The following is a 16,774-nucleotide window of genomic DNA, read 5'->3' as shown; positions in this document are numbered from 1 at the left end:
CATTGGGATACTTAACTCCCCTGAGGGTCACTGGGTCATCCCCCTCTGTGTCAGTCACTGGCTCATGGATATCTCTGCTACGTTAGCTGCCCAAATTTATTTTCCGCATTCACTTAAAAGGTCAAGTTACAGGAATCTTTCTTTTCTGATGGACCATGAAGCCTGACATGCAGGTGTGCCCCGAAGAAGCTATATATTTGAAAAGTATTAAAACCAAGGAGTCTTATTTTTCTTCTTCAATTAACAGCTCCACAGATGTACGTAACACTTTGTAAAATACACTTAGGGAAAAAAGACAGGGTCCCTGCCTTGAAGAGCTTGCTGTTTAACTCAGGCAGAATACACAGGCCTGCAGTTCAGGGACAAGAGGTGAGGAGAGCAGTGTAGAGAGGATTAGCTTTAAAAACATAACAAACAAAAAGTAAGTCATAAGGAAGGAATTCAGTCTTGATGAAGTGACCTTATACCCAAGCTGAAGATGTAGGTTCTCTCTTGGTAATGCCAGAGTTGGGATCTAGCAAGGGAGCACAATACTGGATAGCTATGAAGACTGAATTCTCCCCTAAGCCAGGGTGGCTGTTCTTGGTGCAGATGCACTGATGGAGCAATGTGAGGAACTGGAAATAAAATAAACCTTACTAGTGCATTTCTTCAATTTCTAGAAGGGAGGGGTCCCTCCTGGAGACGGTGGAGCAGGACCAAGTCATGCTTGGTGCTAGTGCCTAGAAGCAGGAATGGATAGAAAATTTTAAAAACGTAACAAACCTTTGGAACTTTTTTCCCCAACAGAAACTATTGTTTGGTAGAAAGTTTTGCTATATCTAGAAGGCATCTAGTATCTGGCTTGTGCGTAAACTCCAGCATAAGAATCCTTATTCTGAAATTAAGCTTCCTCTGTTGTGTCCTCTCTTTTAGGATGAGTCCAAACCACCATATTCATATGCTCAGTTAATTGTGCAGGCCATATCTTCAGCCCAAGACAGGCAATTAACACTAAGTGGGATCTACGCCCATATCACCAAGCATTATCCATATTACAGGACTGCTGACAAAGGCTGGCAGGTGAGTTCTTGATACCTACAAATTTTGAAATTCCTATTAAAGTGCTTATCCTAAAAGGAAACACATTTGGTGAGGGATCAGGGCACTGGGGTAGTGGGAAGCTGTTCCAGTCAATTTAGGGCATAATCAGTTTAATAACATCACTTAAACTTTTTGTTTGTGGGCAGTGTTTGTAAAGGCTATTCTACAGAAACAATCCACATGGCTCAGGGGCCTCTGGTTTTCTAATGCCCATCCTTGCCACTCTTGTCACTCACCATGCCTGCATCTCTAGAGACATCTTTGACATGATTGTCATCCCCATTTTCATTTCCTTCCATGCCCTTGCTACCAGCAGCCACTTCATCAGTCTCATCTCCCCTGTTCTCTCTCCAAATTTTCCTTGACCCCTGAAAAATCTTGACGATGTCCAGTTATTTAGAAGAGGATGTTCAACAGACCTCTCCATCTGCGATTGTTCCACTTCAGCATGGCTGTCTACAACTCTGTTCTCTCCCTGCTTTTAATCACAGTAACCCTCATGCCCTCCACGACTATTGCTTTCCTTTCCCAGAGTATGGTCACTCTAGTATAAATACCATCATGGACCGCTAAGGGTCTGAAAACCACAAGCTGGCCCCTTGTGTTGCACGTCTCTGCATTTAGCATACTATTGAGAAATCTCACCAGCTTCTCTGTACAATTTGTCCATAGCTGACAATGCTATGTCAGACTTGGGTATTCAGCTGCTTGAGTGTTGCTTTTAATGTGTCAGTAGCCGAGGCTTCAGCCACATTCACCCTTTCCCAGTGCCACGTCTCTGAACTGGGTGTTGTCACTTCCAGGCACACAACACTGGTGCACTGGAGAATCACGGGCAGCTGTTGATTCCACTGTGTACAGCTGGCTGGAGCAGCATGGCTGGTCGCACTTGGCAGTATAATCAGAATAAGTACATTCTGCCTGCCCAGTTTTCCTCTGCACTACCAATTGGTTATGGAATTCTTCACTTCCCACCTTACCCTGCTCCACAGTGTTGCTGTGCATTGTTAACCAGCTGCTGCATTATACTGCAGAGACGGCTGCATTTCAGTGGTGGGTGAAGTGGTCTCTATATGTCCCTTCCTTCCCAGCAGCAGTGTTGTAAGGCTCTGTTTGTAAAGCACATCTGTTGCTCTTTGAAAGCTGCTAGAGAAGCACAAAAATGGGGGCCGGGAGGAAGAGGAATTAGAAATGATTTTATGCAGTTGTGGGCTCATTGTGCCTGTCCCGCAACATAGCGGTGCTAAACCTAGTCAGTGATAGGACTGTTCCCTGGGAAATCAGTTGTTGTTTATATAGATGGGTAATATCTACAGCACCCTACAGTGCTAGGTCCGTGCCAGACAGCTAATGTGTCCCTCCCAATATCTAGTTAGTCAAAAAAAAAAAAAAAAAAAAAACACTGGCCTGCTTTATGATTATTGTGGTGTGTGGTGGCCTCTAGTGGTTCATGTTCGCACATGTGATCAATTTGCTGGTAGGCAGTGCAGCCCAACCTGGCAGTTTTCCACTTGAAGACAAAAAAGCCATCTTTGAAGTGTGTTCTAAATGTTTTACAATACATATCTCTTTTGTTTATGCTTTTCCAAAGCCCCTACTTCCATATCTTGCAGTGGAAGAGCTACTGCCCTCACTGGTTCTAGGAGTTGTTTCTAAGGGGCAGGTAACAGTACAGTGCCAGGCAAACCTATCTTTCTCCATAGTTAATGGAAACTATCTGAATTTGTAACTTATTTAGCCATATTTTTTTCTTATCACTTCCATTCCCCTTGTGAGTCTTGGTAGCTGGGTAGCTTGTTACTGTTTGTGGCAGAGATTCTGAAGGGGATGGATGTTACTTTTCTGGTCTGTGAAGCCTAGTTTGTCTGTCTTTGGTGTTTCCACATTGCATAGTAATCAACTCATTCCTCTGCTTCCTTCAGAACTCCATTCGGCACAACCTTTCCTTGAACCGTTACTTTATCAAAGTTCCACGCTCCCAGGAGGAGCCTGGAAAGGGCTCCTTTTGGCGAATCGACCCTGCCTCAGAAGCCAAGCTAGTCGAACAGGCATTCCGAAAACGGAGACAGAGAGGGGTGTCTTGTTTTCGAACCCCTTTTGGACCCCTCTCCTCCAGGTAAGTTCAGGTCCCATTTTATTTTGTTCCAAATCTCTGTAACTGTTTTGGTGTCATTTCATAGTAATGCAGAACTTATTCTCACAGGAGTAAGTGGCTTACTGTGCAAAGCCCTGCCGTTCATTTCTGAAGAGTTGGGTCCACATGTGGATTAGGTCGTAGGAGAAATCATGTGGTATTTAAACTAGTCTCTTTCAGATAACATCACATCATTTGACATGATTGTCAGCAATGGAGTAGAAGGGATGTAGTATGGGACTAAATGAAACTGCCTCAGCCAATGGTATGGGTGTGGAGGAGAAGCTTAGCTGTTTGGACTAATTGATCCTAGCTAGTGCAGTGTTACCCTTTGCTCTCACAGGGACCAAATTTTGTCTAAATGTGTGTGAAGCTAAGGGAAAATTAATAATAAAAAGGTGACATCCATGATAGGGCGTGTATGAGAGAAGGATATTGTTTGTTTGAATGTTAATGAAAATGTGAGTCCCATAGAGAATACAGTTCTGTTTTATAGATGATGTTTTTTTGTTAAAATGAATGCAAATAAAGGATCCCTCACAGTTCAATGATATCCAGTTAATTTATTCAGTGAGATTCTATAACTAAACATCACACCCAGTGAGTATAGTATTAGAAATAACTTAAAAGACCCAGGAATTAGAAATCCATAATCCTCTCTGCTAAAATATTTATGCTAGGCTGCTGGTCCAATGTACTGACAAGGGGGATTCTAGGAGTGACTTCAGAACTCTTTGTCACTTTGGCTAGCTGGGTTTGGGAATGTTGCGGAGGTAACTGCTTGAAGAGTCAGTGTTCTTTGTACTTTTAGACTTTTCTAATGACTCAATCCAGAGTGTCAGTGTTCTCATTTAAGGCTGGTTACTTTCCCTGGTCAGAGGGGAAATGGAGTGTTTGCAGCTGTTCCCTTGGGTTTATGAACAGTGACTCTCTTAAATGGTGCTTGTACTCTTGGGAATTCCTGACCTTTGTAATACTGACAACTTGAAGATCACATTTGCATGAAAACTTTGTATCTGCTATAATTGCAAATAAAGCCTGCAATTCCTGTTACTTAAAATGAGCAAAAAATACAGTTCTTCAGTGTACTTTGTGCATTGGCAGCACTTAGTGGAGTTTCACTGTTTTTGCCTCTCTCAGGACAGGAATAGTGGGAGAGGAGCCTTGGCGTCATCCCCCATCTAACAGAGGAACAGAAAAACTCTCTCATTAAATGTTTCATGTTTTGTTTAAATTGTAGCACGTACTAATCAAAGGGACTGTCAAAAACAGGATTGGAAAAACAAAGCCAACCAACTAAAACCTATTTTAAAAAAAAAAATCCATTTGAGTAGCCCATTTAGATTCAGATTTCTCCCTACTAAGAGTGTCATTGCTGCAAAGATGCCATGCTGTTGGCTTCATTGGAGGGAGTAGGACGGTAGAAACAGCACAAGAATGGTTTCTTAGTGCTGTGGAAGAATAGAAGCTCTTCTACTGAGGCAGTAGATTTTGGAGACGCCTTTGGTTCTCTGCTACTGCTTTGTTGGCCAGCATGTATTCTTTTGACTCTGTTTGCACTGGTTTGTGTTTCAGGAGTGCCCCTGCCTCTCCTACTCATCCCGGCCTGCTGTCCCCTCACTCTAGTGGCCTACAGACTCCAGAGTGCCTGTCCAGGGAGGGCTCACCCATTCCACATGAACATGATTTTGCGTCAAAGTTAGCCTCTGTTCCAGAGTATCGATATTCACAAAGTGCACCTGGTATGTAGCCCCTATTTTGCAGGAGATGGTGTTTATTGTGGTGGGAGGGTGTTATATATTTCAAATAAAGGCCTCATCTCTCCATACTTAACCACTGGAGGCTGGGAAAGGGTATATAGCTTTAGACTGTCTCTTTCTTATTCGCTTCAGTTTCATAGTGATGGGATGGGGAGTGGAGGGAGTAAGTCTGAATGGGGATTTGGATCTGTCCTCTCTCCTCTTCAGCCATTTAGGTCGGTTGCTCTTTGGGGCTGTTGTCTCCACCCAGAGTTCCATGTGACCTGATAATTTAAAAAGCACTGAGCAGGGGTGGAGTTTTTCACTCATATGCTGGGAAAGTGAAACTGCTGGGTGGTGATAGGTCTGTATGAACCCCATGATTGTGCAACCCATTTAAAATCCTGCACTGTGTGTACACACACTGCATACAAAAACTACACTCAAAATGTTGTTGAGATTGCAAAGCCAGCCACTCAAAAACTAGGAAATACAAGATTGAATGTTGTCTGAATAACTTGAATTCTTTTCCAAATACTGCACCGCTCAGCATTATGCATTATTAGAAATGTCTCTGTAAATGAGTCTGAGTAAATGAGTGTTCTAACATGCGTATCTCTTCCATTTCAGGATCACCTGTCAGTGCCCAGCCGGTGATCATGGCTGTTCCTCCCCGGCCATCCACTTTAGTGGCAAAGCCGGTAGCTTACATGCCAATAGTGACTTCTCAGCAGCCTTCTGGTCATGCAATCCATGTAGTGCAGCAAGCACCCACTGTTACAATGGTCAGGGTTGTAACCTCCTCCTCAAGCTCTGCTAACGGATACATACTGACAAATCCGGGCCCAGGCGGCGGTGCTCACGAAGCAGCAGGAACAGTGCTGGATTTGGCTGGTGATCATCGAGGTAGTCTGTTTCATTTCCCTCCCTACTTGACAAAGGAAGATTTGTCTGGACTTGTAGGGTTTTTCTGCACACCTATTTCACGCCCTGGGTGTTTAGCCGTTGACAAAAGAGGTCAGTCATAAGATACAATTTAAATTGGGTAAGAGCTTTCACACTAGGTCTGCCTAGCAGTAAGCAGGAGAATTGAGCTCTGTGTGGCCTTTAGTTAGTAAAAATCTAGCTAGAATTTTACTGGTGACCAAAGCTGAATATATGGCTGTGAATATTTATTCTAGTTCTGGTGCCCACCTACAATATGCTTGTGGACTGTGGCCCATTCTGATCAATTGGGAAAATTACCAAAAGGCATTGCTATCCCAAAACAAAACTCCCACCATCCCAAGGTATTCTTTTCTGTTTTGAAAGCCAGCATAGAGAAGGCTGAAGCTGTTTGTTTCAAGGTGACATTGATGGTAATTGAGACTCTGTGTCCTTTTTCTGTGGATATGTAAAATATATTCCAAGGGAGGAAAGGTGTAAGCCTCTGGAAATGAGTTTTGTAGAAGTGTATATAGTGTTTGTGATTAGAAGACTCTGCAAAAGCCAATTATTATAAGGATCACTTTATATCTTTCTAAACTGGCCAACTCTGGCCTCAGTGGACTTAGTGAGCTAAACCCTGAAAATGCTTAATGTTCTATAAAAGGATCATTCTCTGTCTGCTTTCACTTGGGCAGTATGTCCTTTTCTGCAGCTCTTCTCATAATTGCATGATATTATTGTACAAATGTACAATTAATGTACCAGCACAATAAGAACAGTGAGTTTCGCTGGGTGTTTGTGCAGAAGAGTGATTTTTTTGCTTACAAGCTGGGATGGGAAGGGGAAGGCAGGGCAAGACAAAAGACCCTCCCCAGTAGTAATATGGGACACTCAGCATTTGCTTTGGTGTTGGCTTGCTTTTGACCACCTTCAAACTTCCCTGAAGTTTTTGAATAGATCCCCTCTGTGGTTCTCCAGGCTTCCCAGCAGCAATCTGTGGGCTTGCCTACACTTGGGGTGGTACAGTAGCACAGCCTCAGCACTTCAGTGTAGATGCTGCCTGCGCCGACAGGAGAGGTTCTCAGGTTGGCATAGGCAGTCCACCTCTCCAAGAGGTGGTAGCTAGGTCAGAAGAATTCTTCTCTCAACCTACCACACTCTACACCGAGGGTTAGGTCAGCTTAACTGTGTCACTGTGGGTATGGATTTTTCACACTCCTGAGAGATGTAGCTACTAAAAAGATGTAACTTTTTAGTGTAGAGCAGGCTTCTGTCTCTCTGCCATTGCTAGATCCTCTCCTCCCCCCCTCTGCTCAGCCTCTGCCTTCCCCAGCTCCACTCTTCATCCTCTCTCCCACCCCCCGACTCTGCCATCTCCTTTTCCCTCCCCTTTGCCTTTCCTACTGTCTGCCTTCTCCCCGCTGGCTCTCTTGTCTCTCCTAAACTGTCTCTTCCCTACTTCCCCCACCACTCCTCTTTACACCCTTCTACCAGCCTGACACCCTGCCTGAGCTCTCCTCTCTTATTCTTCCATGTCTCCCTTGTTTCTCTGATGTTAAGATGGGGAAGAGAAGGGGGACGTTGGGGTCCTCCTGCTGGATCAGCTTCCTCACTGCCTGCCTGCCTGGGCAGACATCACTCCTTTTCTCCTCATCTCAGAGTTGGCTGGAGAGGTCAGGCAATGAGCTGAGTCAGTTGCAGAGAGAAATCTCAGGTGCAGCCTTTGGCTGGCCAACAAAGGGACAGGGTTGCTCCTTGAGGCAAGAGGCTTCCTGGCAGCTGCTCGCTGCCTGTTGAGCAGATCAGTTAACCTGGAGGAATGAGGAGGAAGGTTTTAAACACTGCCGCACTAAAACAGCAGCATCAGTCCAGGCACTGCCCCCTTTCTGCTGGTTCCTTCCCCTATCCTTCACAGCTAGTTGAAAGTTGTTGTGCACAAAGGCAGGTGAAAATTGAAGGGGTCTGTTTCCTCTCCACTCCCCTGTGATCTCACCCAATTGTAGGCATGAGAGTGAGCTGTCCCTAACTCCACAAACAGTGGGGCTGTTTGATACTGTTATGGTTCCTTCCCTGTTGTGTAGCTGAGGCTCAGGGTGGTTGGTGTACAGGTCTCGTAGTCTAGTTTTCACTGACTATTATTCATGCCAAAGTAGTAACATGCAGATAAGGAAAAGAACGATGGGGAGAACCTTTTTATGCCTCAGGATGACATTTTTATAACCTTGTTTCTTAGTTGGCCTGCTTGTGCCTTAGAGGAAGTCTATTCCTGACATTGGTAAATAGTTGCATAGATATTTTTGTGTTAGGTACAGTAAGAAAACTTGTGGAGTTACTGAAAAATCATGGCTGGATGTTTTGAAATGCTTCAGAATAACCATTTGTTCCTCATAGGTAGTAATCCTTCCCCATTCTTATATCACTGGTTGCAATGTTCTTCCTCTAATGAGCTTCTCAGCCTTCTCTGTGCGGATCCCATTGTGTCAATCGGCCCACAGAAAGTGTTCCCTGGAGAACCTGATCCTTCATAAAGATTTCTGGGTACTTCACATCTCCCGGGATCAGGCCGACACCAGTCAGCCATGTCCTCAACCCCTTCTTGTTTTGGAGCCCAAATGTGTTACTCTGAGACTAAGCTGCATTGACCTGAGAAGTGATGCTTCCCATCCCCAAGAGATACTGATTTGTGGGGTTCATCAAAGGCAAATTATTTGGTGGTATCTGGATACTTTGGCTGTATGTGCTTGGGTATTTTCATTTTGTCTAATCTTGGGGTATGCATTATTGTTAGCATATTAATGATAATGAAGACCGCTCAAGGTGAATGATTCTCCTTTCTGTTTAATGTCCAAACAGGCATGGATGAGAAACCAACAATTGCGTTTGCCACAATACCCACTGCCAGTCGAGTCATCCAAACAGTTGCCAGTCAGATGGCTCAAGGTGTCCCAGGGCAAACTGTTACCATCCTTCAGCAGGCAACTCCAGTGACCATTGGACAACACCAACTACCTGTTCGGGCGGTGACACAAAATGGGAAGCATGCCATCCCCACCAACAGCATCACCGGCAGTGCTTATGGTATGGCTTTCCTTTATGGCTGTGTGCTCGATCACCTGATGTAGTTTCACATGCACTGCAAACTCTAGAGTTCTTCTACACATAGGTCCTGACATACGAGTTTTCCCATACATCCAATTTGAAATGTGTGTGCAAGATGTGTATTGTGCAACATTTTGCACCACTAAATAACAGTTTTTCTCCCCCAACCTTCGTGCTCTAAGTCCTTGCGGGGGAAAAAGCTCTGCCATCTCAAACAACATAGAGGCCTTCGAGACCAGCCCCAGACACTCAAGACAGGTCTAAGTATTAGCTAGACCATCCCTGACAGGTGTTTATCTAACCTGCTCTTAAGAATCTTCAATGATAGAGATTCTACAACCTCCCTAGCCAATTTATTCCAGTGCTTAACTACCCTGATAGGAAGTTTTTCCTAATGTCCAACCTAAACTGCCCTTGCTGCAATTTAAGCCCATTGTTTCTTGTCTTATCCTCAGAGGTTAAGGAGAACAGTTTTTCTCCCTCCTCCTTGTAATGACCTTTTATATACTTGAAAACTGTTATCATGTCTGCCGCTCAGTCTTCTCTTCTCCAGACTAAACAAACCCAGTTATTTCAATCTTCCCTCATAGGTCGTGTTTTCTTGACCTTGAATAATTTTTGTTGCTCTTCTCTGGACTTTCTCCAGTTTGTCCACATATTTCTTGAAATGTGGTGCCCAGAACTGGACACCGTACTCCAGTAGAGGCCATATCGGTGTGGAACAGAGCAGAAGAATTACTTCTCGTGTCTTGCTTACAACACTCCTGCTAATACATCCCAGAATGACGTTTGCTTTTTTTTGCAACAGTGTTACACTGTTGACTCATTTAGCATGTGATCCACTATGACCCGCACATCCCTTTCTGCAGTATTCCTTTCTAGGCAGTCATTTTCTATTTTATGTGTGTGCAACTGATTGTTCCTTCCTAAGTGGAGTACTTTGCATTTGTCCTTACTGAATTTCATCCCATTCGCTTCAGACCATTTCTCCAACATCGCCTCTGCAGAGTCCAGTCCCTTTCTTTTTGTCCTTGACAATGCATCTGTCTATCCCTTCCCCACCTCCCTCCAGTCTCTGTTCCATCTAGGGTTAGCATCTTTTCAACAAATAAATGTGGCCTTCCTTGAGCCCATTTTCTCTTACTTTGACTTTTCTTGCTGTGAAAAAGTAGAAATTTTATGTAATGGTTTTTATGAATTCTGCACTTGGCATTGCTACCCAGTGGAGGCTAAAGGGTTAGGTCTGCTCTTGGGGCAGAACAGGAGACAGGAGTGGTGTGAGAGACATCTGGGTTCTCGGTGGAGTGAATGGGCTGTTTAAAAAACTGATTGAAACCGTCCCAGCTCAAGGAGGATCCAGAGAGACAATGAGAAACCCCAGCAACTGAACAATCAACATTTGACAGCCGGCAGCTCCAGCAGGTGGTGTATGTGAACTCCGCATGGCTCTGCCTGAGAAGTGACAGGAGGGGGATAAGAGTTGTTTTTTGGAAGAGGCCAGACAGCTCTCACCTGGGACTGACAAAGGGACGGAGACCCTGAAATGGAATCCAGAGCAGCGTGGCTGGTGGATAGCACTGGCTTGGCCAGATGGACTATGTCTTAACCTTTTTCTCTAGGCTAACCTAGGGACTTGCAATGCTTTTTTTCCAGTTGACTAATAAGCCCTATTTTGTTTTGGAGAAACTGCCTGGTGTCACTGCAAATACATGCTGAGGTGCATTAGCCTACAAAGAGTATAAAAGTCTCTGATTGGGGGCTGTGTTAGTTGTACTCACTGGGCAGAGCTCATGGTGTGAAGCAGGAGTGCTGGAGCCTAGAGGCTGTCTTGGAGGCAGTGAGGCTGTGTGGCCTACTGTGAAGAAAGAGTAGGATCAGTTGGAGGTCTGGCACACTGAAGGGTTCCTCTTGTGGATCCGTGACACTTGCCAGTCGACCCTTGCCCTCGATATTACATAATAAATCTTCCCTAGTGCTCTTCCGACACCACTAAACCCTCAACTCTGTTCTCAGAAAATCCTTTTCTCCATACCTCACTGTCTCACCCCCAGTCTCTTCTCACTCATCAGTCTTGGGGAAAGAACCAGTACTATGGTGCATGGTTTCGTCTTGTAGAAATGGAGAGGGCCTACTGGATCTTCTACATCAATGCAGGATTGTTCCATATAGGATATTTTCTAGTAATTAGTCCAGTCTGGTTTCCCTTGGGAGGTTATTCTAGTGCTTCCTCAGGACATTAGGTATTGTCACTTTAAGGGTAATGACTGGTGGTGGCAGAACCCTAGCACTTTGAGTTTTGCCTTCCCTTCTTATGAAATCAGAGTCCCAGCACCCCCACCCTGACTCTTACGGGCAGTCAGAGTGGAAGACTTTGTCGGGATTTATGCTGGCTTTCTTACAGCATCTTTTGGATTGTCCTACGAGTAATTTCTTTGGTTTAGTCCGCTGCTGGATGAAGGGTTACCACCATTTTTTTTTTTTAATCTTTCCCACCAGAGTTCTACCTAGTTTTACCTTATCCAGTCATGGAAACCAGTAATGAGTAGCTGTAGTGTCCTCAATGTATAAACCTGTTAAATAAGAACAGAGATTAAAAATAAATGGAGCTGGTATTATCCTGCAGTAGCATGAGACTGATGTAGAGTAAGACATTTGATTGCTAATTATTCTTCATCTATGTTTAAGGTGCTCTGAAATCACTGAAATTTGTCTTACTCTTTTTTGGAATCAGATGCGATTAGAATCTTTCCGGTGACACCACAGCTTTCCTGTTGAAATGGTGCTAGAGTCTCTCTGCAGAGGATGCAGAGCTTGTATCTTTCCGACGCAGTTCACTATGCACAGCTGAAAAACATAGTTTCTTCCCTTAGGCTGGCTGGGTTTTTAACATGTTTCCCAGCCTGGGGTTTTCTTCTCCTAGAATTCCACGATGGCTTTTCCGAATAGTGGTCAGTGGTTTTCTCTCATCCAACCCTGACGGTCTTCTCTTTTTCTCATCCTCTTGACCTTACTGGTGCATGGCATCCTTCGCAATTGCCTGGTGTAGTCTGCTGGACTCTGAAGGACTTTGTTCTGCTTCCATTACTACTTATCCCTGTGCTCCTTTTTTGTGCCTCTAGTAGTGGACACTCCTGTATTGCTAGCTCTTACCATGTTGATGTCCCTCACAGTTTGGCCATCTTTATCAATGTGAAGCTATTTTACGCTTTTGCAAAGGTATAAGCATATTCTGTCTTGCTGTGACTTTAAACTGTAGAAATTTCTACTCAGTAACAGAACTCTTGAAACTCTGTAAGCTGAAAGTAGGGTTACCTAATTTCCCAGTTCTTTACTATTGTGAGAGTTCAGCCTAGTTCTTCGAGAACGGGGCTGGAAGCCAGGAACTCCTGGGTTCTAATCTCAGCTCTGACAGGGACTCCCTCTGTGGCCTGAGGTAAGTCATTTAACCTTTTTGCCTTAGTTTCTCACCTGTAAAATGGAGACTAAACTACCCTCATGCCCCTAGCAGTGGTCCATCCAGGTCAGGCTTAAGGCATGCTGGTATGGCAGCTTGGGAGAAGCTTTTGATTTGTGGTGCTCCATGCAGTAAGTTGAGCTTCAGTCTCATAGTCCAGGGATGCAGAATTTTTCAGTCATGGGCTAGGGGTTAAAACACAAGAGTAGGAGCTTTCCCAGCTGGAGACAATTCCTTAGCTCACTGGTGTTGATGTGTGAAGCATTTTGAGAACTTTCAATGGAAGGTGCTAGGGAAGAGCAAGGATTAATGTTCTTAAATTCACATAGGAGTTTAACTAACTTTTTCTGAGTTTGTTTGTAAAGCACATCTGAAGGTGACAGTTGCATATCTCCAATATGATTGCTCTCCAGTGTGATTTACTTCTGTCTTCTTTAGACCTGCAAATGTTGTTTAAATTTTTGGCTGAATTAACACTTTTTTCTCTCCCACTCCGCAGCTCTCACAAATCCGCTACAGCTCCTTGCAGCCCAGGCTAGCTCATCCACTCCCGTTGTGGTCAGCCGGATATGTGAGGCAGCGACTGAAGACCCTGCAGCACCCTCGGGTGAGCCAGATGTCAAAAAACCCCGGATGGAAGAATCCAGCGGAGCAGTCCAGGCTCAAACTGGAGTCATCACATCAACAGCGCCTCAAGGACAGGCAACCAGTGAATGACGAATGACGATAGTAGGAATGTAGGTGGGGCAGTGGCATGAGCCTCGAAAGCGGTTTTCAAAGAAAAGAAAAACCACAACTGTAACAACAGTTTGAAATTTAGAGAATTACAAGCTCTTTTTAAAATTTACATTTTAAAGGGCAGGTCAACAACAGTTCTTAGAATCTCGAGGTGCCAAAAAGAATGAAAAAAATCCTCCCAACTACCCGTACCTGGAACTCAGTTCTGCCTTTACTTATGGAATATTTTCCCTCTTTTTAGATTTAAAAAAAAAAAATACAGACAACTGATTGTATGACTGCTGGGATTTTTTTTTTTTTTTTTAAATCTCCTTCCCTTTGGGATGGGAGTTACAATTCAGCATCTAAAGGAATGTATCACAGACACATCTGCTCTCTGGGAGGAAGGCTGATCATCTCTGATGCCTTGCTATTCTGCCTCTCAGAGCTTCAAAACATATGACCATTGAAAAGGGCCACCCACGAAGATTTAGAAGGATGGGTGCAGCTTCTCGTAGGAACAGCATTAAAGTAACATGATACCAAACTGGGGGGAAAAGGCAGATTTTTTTTTAACAAACCCACCCCGTGAAACATCATTATACCCATGTTTGTTTATATTGGGATTTGGGAGGGTGAGCTACAGGGCTCAACCAGATGGATCTTCAAAATGTGGTTTCTGTCCATTCCCTTTGAGGGAAAGTGAAAAGACGGAGGAGCAGCATTAATCTATTTCTTTTAAAGAAAAGAGAAAAAAACAAAAAGGGGTGGGTTGTCCTCACACTGATTTCTCAGTTATTCATCATCTGCTTCTGAATTCACGGCAAAATATCATAGTGACTGAACATGTGAGAAATGGCACCTTTGAAAGGTTCTGTGTATATTTGGTTTCTAGTTGTTCATATGTCCCCCTACTTCTGGGGCAATATGGCTTATTCATAACATCCTAGAGTGAAACTACCGTCATCTTTCCTGTGAACCCAAGGGGCAAATGGTTAGCCTTCTGCATCAAAGTGGTTATCTCAGTCCTTTCTGGCAGTACGACCCTCTGGCCTGAAGACCAGATGGCCTAAGGTCAACAGCCCAGCACCAGCTTCAAACTTGGAGCTGGCATTGCTGGAAGTGGATTTCAGCAGGTGTCCCATGGTGTGAAGCTGAGACAGTGAGGTTAAATTCCAGGGGTGAGGGGCAATGGGGATTATAGACAGTATTGAGAATGAATCTCATAAACTAATGCAAACCAAGAAAACGGAGGCCTCACATTTTCTACATGAAAACTGTCAACTGCTGTTTTTAAAACAGGATTTTGAGGTTTTCCTTTGCTCCCCAACCCAGGCCTCCCAATGATATAGTTAGACAAAGGACCAGGAGTCAGTTGCATTTGTTAGGACTGGCCAGGAGTCAAGATAATTTCCTTTTAAATATATATTTGTTTTAATTTAGCAGTTGGATAAATCATGTTCTTTTCAGAATGTAGTAAAAAGATCAGTGCAGACCCAGTATCCCGACAGATTTCTGAGACACTTGAAGCAGTTGGGGAACTGGATGCTCTGCATGGCATGAATTGTGGTTGAGGAAACAGGATCACCCTCTTTTCAGCCTCCAGTTAATCAGTTGTTAGTTTTTACAGTACAGCCCCTTCTGCTATCTTCTGTGTAAACACCAAAGACATTTCTTAACTTAAAAATCCTGATAGCTTTGGAAATGGGAAAAGTCAGCTAGCAATGCTGGAGCATGTCTTCTTTCTAGGGATCTGTCTGTCCTTTGTGCTTCCACTGATGTAGTGCAGTGTTGTCATCTTGCTGTTAAATCCAAACTGACAGCACTGTTATGGAGCAGAGTGCAGTGAGCAGCAAGCTCAGTGTGGAACTTTTAATGGGACGGATCTCCCCAAGATACAGCAAATGAGACCATTCGTATCCTATACACCTGGCAGATCACAGGTGTTAAGGAGTAAAGCAGAGCTGATTAATTTCTTCTAGCATCTTAAGGAGGTGGCAAATGTAGTAGTAATGGCTAACTGCAAACAGGTGACACTACTTCTCTTCTAGGTTTCCTTTCTCTTTGCCAAGTCCCATTCCCTCTGACTGAGATCCACTTTCTAAATGAAAGCTGAACAAGTTTGGTTTTGCCTCACAAAAACGAATTTCTTGCAGTTTCCAAAAGAGGAGAAAATTCCTGGGGGACATGGTTTAGGGTTACACTTTTAGAGGAACAGACAGCATTGAAGACAGTGATGCATCTATAGCTTGACCATTCGAATTTATCTGTACATTGGTAACAGTGAGCGTACAGATTCTCTGGATTTTAGTTCATTTAATTGATTTCTGAAATCTGGTGGCAGCTATTGTAATTTGCCTAACAGTTGCAGTCAGCCATTCAGCAACTTTGCACCTATTCTGCGTTCTGTAGGTGGCTAAGTGTGGGGTTTTGACAGTAGTCAGCTGATGTAACGGTTTGCTCAAAGCCAGGATTCTAAGAGAAGACTATTAGCACAGACTCAGAAATAGGGCACAATGATGAGAGTGCAGCACAGTTTGTTTGTGCCCCTACAGCCAGTCAGTAACTTCAGGTGAATGGTACTTTGAATTTCGGCAAACCCCCAGAAAGAACTATAAGGCTGGGAATCCTTTGTTTAAGGAAGGCTTTTTAAGTCTTGTAACAGGTCAGGTGAGCAAATGCTGGATGAGTGACAAATGAAAAACATTGTTTGGGCTGAGATGGTTGCTTCTTCCTGAAAATGTCCATAAATAGGACCATACCATAAGTTGCTGTAAATCACGTAGATCCATTAAATCAATGGTGACTTGTAGACTTACAACAGGTGAGTGTTTCCACAGATCAGTTGCTGGGTTATAGACATGCCTTTTAAAATGTACAGATTTTAAAGTGTACATATTTGCCAGCATTCAGGGCAGTGTAACATTTTCTAGACTCTCCTTTGTGGCTCAGAACACCTACTGGCCAAGTTGCTAGTTGAAGATAATTGAATGTACTTATCACCAGTTACATGTTCACTGGTTCCACTTGCAAAACCCCAGAATCTTTATCCAAGTAGTGTTTTCTGCCTCATCCCACACCAGTCTGGCGTATTCACCATCCATTCTAAGAAGCAGCTGTGCCACTTATGAATTAACCCTTCTTGGCCAGCCTTTTAGTTGGCACTTGGCTAGTGTTGGATCCACACTAGGAAAAATAGCACTTCTTACCCCAAATCCTGTAGAGCCTATGGAAAAGTGTTCTCCTTCCTTATTTGTAGCAGCTGATAAGAGTATTTATACCTACTTTCAGGCCTCCTGAGTGGTTCTCTAGCATGCTGCCAGTTCTAGAAAGCTGCTCAGCTAAAACACTGCAGTTACTAATGAAAATTCCTCTGCAGAATTTCCTCTTAAAAAGGGCAAATTATAGATATTGGAGATTGAAACAATCTAATATGTTATCTAAACCATCCCTGCCAAGGCAGATTGTTGCAAAGCCAGAAGCAAGTTTTCTTCCCCATTACATGCTTTTTCAACCCTTAAAAGTAAGTAAATGAAAGGGAAACTTAAATGCATGAGTAAGATAAATTTGTCCTGTTTACACACACTAAAAATCTAAGCTTAGGAAAATATCCAGCTTTAT

At 43.7% G+C, this 16,774-nt stretch overlaps 1 protein-coding gene across 1 annotated transcript in view; it reads left to right on the top strand.

Moving 5' to 3' along the window:
- Positions 1 to 15,811, top strand: part of FOXK1 (forkhead box K1) — a 68,242-nt gene extending 52,431 nt beyond the window's left edge. The window contains exons 4-9 of the mRNA XM_074965173.1: positions 916 to 1,062; positions 3,006 to 3,199; positions 4,793 to 4,959; positions 5,587 to 5,862; positions 8,737 to 8,961; positions 12,936 to 15,811. Of these exons, the coding sequence (XP_074821274.1) occupies positions 916 to 1,062; positions 3,006 to 3,199; positions 4,793 to 4,959; positions 5,587 to 5,862; positions 8,737 to 8,961; positions 12,936 to 13,153 (1,227 nt within the window). The 3' untranslated portion in view covers positions 13,154 to 15,811. The remainder of the gene's footprint in view (positions 1 to 915; positions 1,063 to 3,005; positions 3,200 to 4,792; positions 4,960 to 5,586; positions 5,863 to 8,736; positions 8,962 to 12,935) is intronic.
- The last annotated feature ends 963 nt before the right edge of the window (positions 15,812 to 16,774 follow it).

This window comes from Natator depressus, chromosome 10 (assembly GCF_965152275.1).
Source record: "Natator depressus isolate rNatDep1 chromosome 10, rNatDep2.hap1, whole genome shotgun sequence".
In the NCBI taxonomy this organism is placed as follows: Eukaryota; Metazoa; Chordata; order Testudines; family Cheloniidae; genus Natator; species Natator depressus.
Note: the sequence above shows the minus strand (reverse complement) of the source record. Positions and strands in the feature narration are given on the sequence as shown.